The sequence below is a fragment of the Grammomys surdaster genome, unplaced genomic scaffold (genome assembly GCF_004785775.1).
Source record: "Grammomys surdaster isolate TR1022 unplaced genomic scaffold, NIH_TR_1.0 100, whole genome shotgun sequence".
Classification (NCBI taxonomy): domain Eukaryota; kingdom Metazoa; phylum Chordata; class Mammalia; order Rodentia; family Muridae; genus Grammomys; species Grammomys surdaster.
This window is the reverse complement of record NW_021604579.1, coordinates 2,470,160-2,478,532: the sequence shown is the minus strand read 5'-3', so window position 1 is coordinate 2,478,532 and position 8,373 is coordinate 2,470,160. Positions and strand designations below refer to the sequence as shown.

Below are 8,373 nucleotides of genomic sequence, written 5' to 3'. Positions count from 1 at the left end.
CCACTAAGAATGGTAGGTTCTCTAGGGTGGAGAAGCTATGCTGGCTGGGCTAGGGAACTCGTAGCTTCAGGAGCAGGACTTGAATTCCAGATGGCTTTGGAACATTGGTATAGCAAGGCTGCTGGCGAAGCAGAGAATGTTCAGGTAGAACAGACCCAAATCTCAAATGACAAAGGAAAAAGCAACTAAAGAGTTTCAGGGAAAGATATAAGAATCACAGGAGCTTATGCTGGGTGGTGGTGGATTAACCCAGCACTCTGAAGGCAGAGGCGGGTGGATTTCTGAGTTCCAGGCCAGCCTGGTTTACAGCCTGGCCAGGGTAGTCAGGGCTACACAGAGAAACCTTTGAGAAGAAAATAATAATTATGGAGGCTCTGGGTCCTTAGTGTCTGGGGATGACATGAATGGAGGTACAGACAGACAGGCGTCCTGCTGCCCCTCGGGCTTCTCGTCTGGGACACATTAGCTCTGGGGACAGTGACCATCATCCCCTCTACCTCAGCTCTCATGGCTGGAGACAGGGGTCACAGCTAGTGTTCAGTGTGGCCCTGAGGCTCCAGAACTCAGGGATCTGACCAGTGTGTCCAAAGTCAGAATGAGGCCTCATTCTTCCTCACAGAGAAGTCTTTGCCAGAGGCCAAAGCTCCGCTTTGGGAGAGAGAGCCTTGTCTGGCCTTTCTGATAGCCTGTGTAGAGTTGCTACCTGTGCAAGTCCCTCTGCCTACCCTAAGCTTCCTGTCAGCTCAGCAAAACAGAATCTCTTTAAGGATGAAGATGTTGAACCTCCACAGTTGTCTCATTAGTAGAGAGCATCTTATGAGGCACCCCCATCCCTAACCCCATTCCCTCCAAAAGGCAGAAAGGCAAAGACATGGGGAGAGGCCATAGGAACCAGCATCATACACATCCCAGTTACCTGCCTACCTGGAAGGCCTGCCTTAAGGTTATCAGAGCCATATTGCCCCCAGCAGTCTTTTGCTTGTATCTCCTGCCTCACTCTGGACTTTCTCTGGTAATCTTCCCTGTTTCTTTTGGTCCTATTGTCTTATCATTCATGGGAGGAGACTTGGAAGCCTGAACCATCTTTTCTGTCACCCTTCTGGACCCCACTGGTATTTTGGGGATTGGCAGGCTACTCTAAGAAGCAGGTCTTGTGTACACAGAAAGTCAGAGGGACCCAGTGTGTGGCACTGTCTACCAAACAGCACTCACCCCTTACCCAACTTCCCCAGGTCCCCTGAGCTCGGAGCTGGAGCTACAGGCCATACCAGGGCCCACGCCCTGAGCAGACACATAGGCTTGCCATTGTCTGAGAGTGCCAGGCACCCACGTGAAGAATGCAAGGCAGCAGGCTGGGGGTTTGTCCCTGCAGTGGGGGTTGAAGGTGTGGGGGAGGAAGCTGGCCATGTTGCAGCTCAGGAAAGGCAGTGGGATGGATGGATGCAGGGGATGCAGAGGGGTGGCTGGGAGGCTGGCTGGAGTGGGAGCAGGGGTGTCACATTCCTCCTGCACCCATGCCAAGCCTGTGGGGCTGAAATGAAACGTGAGAGGATTGCTAATGAGTCTCAGGGGAGTTAAACATTCCCTGCTCCCGAGGGCTGAGTGAGAAGGGGCAGGCAGGGGGCTAGGAGTGGGGAGCCTGAACCCCAGGAATGTACAGAGGCTACTGCTCCTGCCAGGCTGTTCTGGAGCTAGGGGCCAGCGCCTGCTGTCTCAGGTCTCAGCAGGAGGTGCTGAACCAGCCAGAAGGGGATTAACTGGCTGAGCAGTTCTTCTTCCTCCCAGCCCAGGACAGATGCTGCCGTAGCTCTCCCCACCATGTCTGAGGCTGGCAGGCAGCTACCACTGGCCCAGTTACTGTGGGTCCCTCTTCTGAATCCTCAGATCCCAGGCAGACCCCACAGCACATGTTCACCAGTTTGACCTCCCCTATTTTGATAGACATGGCTTCTAGGTATCCAGGACTCTTCTCCTCAGAAGTTCTCTGCATGTATGGCCTTAGAGCCCTTACCCAAACTAACTCCAGGGGATCTAGGTCAGGGGTAGAGTGCTTGTCTAGCATGTACAAAGCCTCATTTCCATACCCAGCACGCACGCACGCACATGCACACTCTACAGTTTTTCCTGCTGTAACTAAAATTTCTTTCTTTTCCTATCCTCAAGTCAGTGGGCAAGGAACCCCTGGTTCAGATCAGGCACCAAAGCACAGCAAAGCCATCCACTGAGCTGGTGCTTGCGGAAGGGATTAGGAGAACCCTAGAGCACTGGAATCACTCCTGAAGGGGTTTTCCTGGTTGGAAAAGAGAAGAGTCACTCCTCCTAGCCCCTCCCTTCCTTACTATTAAGACACGGAGGGCAGGGGTCCCCCAGCTTGGACTCTAGGTTCCGCCCTCCACTCCCAAGAAACTCGCCAAAAGAGCTCTGCTGGGGTTTGGCTGTGGGCGGGTTTTGGCCTTTTCCAGCCCCAAGGCCGCCCCCTGCATTCTGGAATCCAGCAGCCACTGCCTTTGCTGGGCTGACTCTTTAAGCTGGCCAGTCAGCCATCCCCTCTCCTCCTTTCTTCCTGTGCCACTTGACTCCCCTTTTCCAGCCGTTCGTCTTACCATGACCACACCGTTCCTCCAGACCCTGGCCCATCTCTAAGTCCCGGAACCCTCAGACTCCTACCTGTGTAGGCCATGGCCAACTCAGGCCTCCAGCTCCTGGGCTACTTCCTAGCCTTGGGTGGCTGGGTGGGCATCATCGCCAGCACTGCCCTGCCACAGTGGAAGCAGTCCTCCTATGCAGGCGATGCCATCATCACTGCCGTGGGCCTCTACGAAGGGCTGTGGATGTCTTGCGCCTCTCAGAGCACCGGGCAGGTGCAATGCAAACTCTACGACTCACTCCTGGCCCTGGACGGTAGGCCTCTGGTGGAAGCTGGGGAGGGGGCACTGACTGGGCTGGGGAGGTGAAGGGCAAGCTTTCTCACAGCCTGTCCTCAGTGCTGGGTGGCACACTCCAGCCCCTGTGGCATTGCTGGCCTGTGTACACCAGAGAGTCCAGGCCAGCCAGGTCTCTAGGCTCTGGGGAGGCAGGAGCACAAGAGGCTGGTAGCCTGGGCTCCCGGTCCTGACCCTCACCCAACCCTTGCGCCCTAATGTTCTCCTGTGTAACTAGGACACTAACACCCAGGACATCGAGGGTGGACTGAGATGAGGGTCTGGCTCCATAAGACTGTTAAAACTCTCCACTCCTCCCCATATTCCATATTGACAGACATGTTTACACACACACACATACACACACACACACACATACACACACACATACACACACACACACACACACACACACACACACACGGTCAGACACCATTACAGCTCTGACCTCGGGACCATACCACCTGCACTCCGACAAGGCTGGCAGTAGAACTGCCCACCAGCCAGTGCCACTCACACTGGTCCAGGCAGATCATTGGCCTGCCTCCCTCATGGATCCAAATCTCCTGAGCTGCCTGGGGCCTAGAACTTATCAATACACTCATAAAGGAGGCATACGCCTCCATGGGTGATTGACAAGGTTGCCTCTAAGAACCAAGCTGGGTGCCGGGCAGTGGTGGCGCACGCCTTTAATCCCAGCACTTGGGAGGCAGAGGCAGGCGGATTTCTGAGTTCGAGGCCAGCCTGGTCTACAGAGTGAGTTCCAGGACAGCCAGGGCTATACAGAGAAACCCTGTCTCGAAAAACCAAAAAAAAAAAAAAGAACCAAGCTGGGTTTAGCTGGTCCTCACAGACTTTCAGCCCTTCCTCTGGTGATCCTGAGTGGTACTCTGCCCCATCTCCTGCTGTATGAGGATGTATCAGGCCCAAGAGAAAGGAGCAGAGGAACAAATTCAAACTACCCCATCACTCAGCACCATTCAGAGGACCTGGTAAGGGTGGGTGGGAAACGTCTTCTCACAAACAGGCAAGTGCTTGGGGCTCTTCAGGCTTCTACCCAAGCCCTTCCACACCAGCTTCCTCCCATTTTAGGTCTAACACCTCCAATTTGCGCGCGAATGCACACACACACACACACCATCTCCAAGTTTTCACTCCTGCTCAGACCCTTCTTAAACTGCCTCAGGTCATATCCAGTCAGCAAGAGCCCTGATGGTAGTGGCCGTGCTCCTGGGCTTTGTGGGCATGGTGCTCAGTGTCGTGGGCATGAAGTGTACTCGGGTTGGAGACAGTAACCCTATTGCCAAGGGCCGTGTGGCCATCTCCGGAGGTGCTCTCTTCCTCTTGGCGGGTGAGTGCTCAGCTTCCTCTCCCTTCTTGACCAGGCAGCTTGTGGCTGGCTGGGCCAGGCAGAGCTGAGTGCCTCTGCTTGGTCTTTAGGTCTCTGTACTTTGACTGCTGTCTCATGGTACGCTACCCTGGTGACCCAGGAATTCTTCAACCCCAGCACTCCTGTCAATGCCAGGTGAGTTCTGGAGCTGGGCCTCCTTCCTCTCTGTCCTACCCTGGTCCCTGGCTGTCACTTGGAAGAGGAAAGAGGGAACAGGCCCCAGCTAGTTTCTAAGAAAGGAGAGTCACGGGAGGTCTGCAGTCTAACTCCACATTCTTGCTGGGTGACCTGGATCACTTGTGACATAACATTTTCCTGTCAGAACCAGGTCTCCTGTGATTGTGAGGACCCAAGAGGTGGTGAGGAAAGGGACTTCTCCCAGGGCTCCACACAGCAGGGCTTGTTTTACTTCCGCTGGTGGCAGCAGGCCAAGATGGCTTCCTGAATGAGGAAGTAGAATAGGGGGGTGGTGAGAACATGAGACTGGAGAAAATAGTTAGCTAAGGTAAGGCCCAGCAGCTATGAGAATTTGCCCCTCATCCTGGGTAAGGCTGCTGCTGCCCTCTGTTGTGTGCAGAAGAGCAGAGAGGCCAGCTGTTGCTTTGCCTCCAGCAGGGGCGCTGACTAAGGAGGTAGCTTCAGGAAGCAGGCCATATAATTGGGAGCTTCTTTGGTCAGAATTTGTAAGGCTGAAGTCCTATGGGTGGGTGGGGGTATAGACAGGGGATTTCAGAAGGGCCTGAGTCTGTCTGGTTCTTCCCTTTCTTTCAGCCCAGGCAGGAGCAAAGAATGATAGTTCCCAGGCCAGATGTCTTGCTGACTCTGGGTGGTGGGGGATGTGAAAGGATTCCTGGGCTGTCTCCATGGAAAGGGTCCGTGGAAAAGACAGAGAGAAGAATTCAGACAAGAGAGTTGTACTCTGGGTGGGCAGCTACAGCACCAAGACCTGCCATACAAGGTCTAACCCAAGGAGCCAAGCTGGAACAGTGAAGATTAAAGGATCCTCTTGCTCTGTGTGTGTGGGGGGGGGGGGGGGTGAGGGGTGAGGGGAGCATGTAGGGGGATGAAGGGGAACTGTAAGACAAGCTCCTCAGTCAGGAGGTTCCATATGAACTGGCCCTGAAGGTAGAAAGAACAGGGAAGGTGTTCCAGGAGAGGAAGACCTGTACCAAGCCACAGAGATGGAGAAACCCTAGGGGAGTCAGGATGGATGGCAGGGATGGGTGTGAAGAGAGCAGAGGGCCAGGCAGAGGGGCAGCCATCTCCAGAGGGCAGTAAGGAGCAGTCCTGGCTGGATGCTGTTCTATAGACCAGACCACGACCGGTGGGGCGTGGGGCATGGGGTGTGGGGCGACAGCAGGTTGTTCCACTATGTCCATCTGGATCTCTGTATCCACCAGATGAGGAACTGCCCATCTGAGGTTTGAGCTGTGTGGTGTGGACTTGTTGATGGGGAGGGACACAGGGTGAGCACTCACCCTAGTTTATTTGGAGAAAAGGAAAAGACCTGTGAGCTTGTATGAACCAAGTGCTGGGGGTGGGGGAGCGGACCCCCAGGAGGGTTGGGGCTGGGATTTGCAGGCTGATACAGTCCTTTCTACTTCTTACAGGTATGAATTTGGCCCAGCTCTGTTCGTTGGCTGGGCCTCTGCTGGTCTGGCCATGCTGGGTGGTTCCTTTCTCTGCTGCACATGCCCAGAACCTGAGCGAGCCAATAGCATCCCACAGCCTTATCGCTCTGGACCCTCAACTGCTGCCCGAGAGTACGTCTGAGTCTGCTTACCCTGCCTAGCCCCTTTGCCCAGCAACCCCCTTGCCCAGAACTTGAGCCAGACTAAATAATGCCCTGGGCAGGGTAGAGGGGGTATGGATCCCTTGAACTCAGTCTGGAGCTCCAAATACCTGGTCCTCAACATAGGCTCTGAGTCCCAGACTCAGACACTCAAAGAGATCAGAGGCAAGACCCAGCCCACACGAGACCCAGTAAGGACCAGGCCTGTTCTGTCTACACCAGAATGAGTACCAGAATTTATACACTAGCTTAGCCACCCGGCTCCTTCACCATCTGCCTAATACAGGCTGGGCCCTGATGGCCTCCCAGCAACAGAAGGATCTCAGCGCACAGCACTCTGGGCCAGACAGCCTTCCATACTCCCAGTTCTCACAGCGAGCACATAGAAGAAGTACTCTGGGCTAAGGACTGTCTCCACATCAGACTCAAGGACACTGAGCTTCAGAGACCTGGAGGCGTGGCTCTCCAATCTGTGAGAGCAGGCCTCAGCCTCTGGCAGTCAGTTACCCAACATTTGGATGCCCATACAGGTCACGAGGTCACACTGTCATTCCCACCCCTAGGAACGGGCCCCAGGCAGGGCTGCCATCAAAATCCTGCTCCTGGGCCTGAACTCCACAGCCCCTGACATCTCCCTCAACCTTTGCTCATCCCACTAACCAGCTTTCTCTCTTTTGACTTGCAGACCCGTTGTTAAGTTGCCTGCCTCGGTCAAGGGCCCCCTGGGTGTTTAAAGGCCAGGTTCCCAGCCAGGCCCTGCCCCCTACCACCTCTAGACTGTGTATTTGATATTTTTGGAAAGAGAAGTGAACATTTGGCCCCAAATGTGATGTCATTCTATCTGTTCTCATGCGCCTAGGGTGGGGCCTGGACTAGAGAGGCCAGAGCCAGCTCTTGGGGCTATTGAGGTGAGTTCCAGGGTACAGGCAGAACAGGAAGCATTTAGGGTTCCTGCTTTGTATCTCTGCCTGCCCTGCCTTGGAGTCTAGTACCAGAACTTCCATGAGGGAAGATCACAGCTACCCTTGGAGGCCACCTAAAGCCTGGCCCAGTAAGGGAGCAGGACTTCATTCAGGATGAGGGATCCCCTGGCATGGAGACCCTTCCATAGGTAGAATGTTCTAGGCCCTCTCTAGGAGCCCTCCTGAGGGAAAAGAGAGCCTCTGTGAGGCCCAACTGGGGGCAGTGTCACAGCCGAGTGACAGGATGTTGTAGGGGCTCCCTCGGTGAGAAAGGGAGTGGAGGGGGACATGGCATCAGGACAGCCCTAAGCCAAGTCCAAAGCCCTCTGCTCAGCTCTTACCCTGCTCCTGCAATGACTGTTAGTGCTCCCTCACCCTGAAGTGTAGCCAGATGACAGGGCTTCGGGTCTTGAAGTCCAGGTATGACCTACTAGAAAAGGTTAAATCCTCCGAGGAACTGGAGGAAATCAACCCATGTAAGCAAAGGGCCAGCAATGTCCCTCATCCTCGAGTCCCCTAGCCAGGGAGTGCTGATCCCTGCCTTGCAGGCTTCTGCCATCCAACCCTCTCCCTGGACTCTAGGTCTGTCCCTCTCCTGGGACCAGGTGTCTACCACTATCTTCTCTTGCTTCCCACATGCCTTCCTAGCTAAAACCAGCTAGTGCTGGCCTTTTCCACTTCCAGTTACTGAATCCCCAGGAGCTCAGCTTCTTGCTTCTGTGCAGTCTTTTTTTTTTTTTTTTGGTTGATTGGTTGGTTGGTTTTTTCAAGACAGGGTTTCTCTGTGTAGCCCTGGCTATCCTGGAACTCACTCTGTAGACCAGGCTAGCCTCAAACTCTCGAACTCAGAAATCCGCCTGCCTCTGCCTCCCAAGTGCTGGATTAAAGGCATGCGCCACCACCACCCAGCATGCTTCTGTGCAGTCTTGAGGTGTGAAGACCAAAACATTACTGCTGACAGTGAGGTGGGAGCAGGGGAGCAGGTGACCGAGAGTTGCTATAATCACATACCTGCTGAACTGCTGACCAATTAGTCTTCCGATTCATGACAGCTGTCTGTCCCTATGGACAACTCTGATCCTAAACAAATTTTCCAAGAGAGGACCCTCTCCTGAGCCTGAAGCCATCAGGTGGTCCTTGGCCTTAAGTGTACATTGGAGTCATTTAGAAGTAGATGTCCAGCCTCCACCCAGACACAATGACTTAGTTGGTCTAGTAGACCCAGGCTTCAGAATTCACACAGCTCCTTCACATTGTGTGGTTCATTTAGGGGTAACTCCTTGAGGCCTACACTCCTGACCATGCTGA

General features: G+C 54.3%; 1 protein-coding gene across 1 annotated transcript; it reads left to right on the top strand.

Moving 5' to 3' along the window:
* Positions 1-2,570: 2,570 nt before the first annotated feature.
* On the top strand, positions 2,571-6,928 carry Cldn19 (claudin 19). The gene is made up of 5 exons (XM_028787559.1): positions 2,571-2,901; positions 4,108-4,272; positions 4,362-4,446; positions 5,922-6,074; positions 6,789-6,928. Exons 1-5 carry the CDS (start codon positions 2,679-2,681, stop codon positions 6,835-6,837), a joined length of 675 nt encoding a protein of 224 aa, XP_028643392.1. The 5' UTR covers positions 2,571-2,678; the 3' UTR covers positions 6,838-6,928.
* The last annotated feature ends 1,445 nt before the right edge of the window (positions 6,929-8,373 follow it).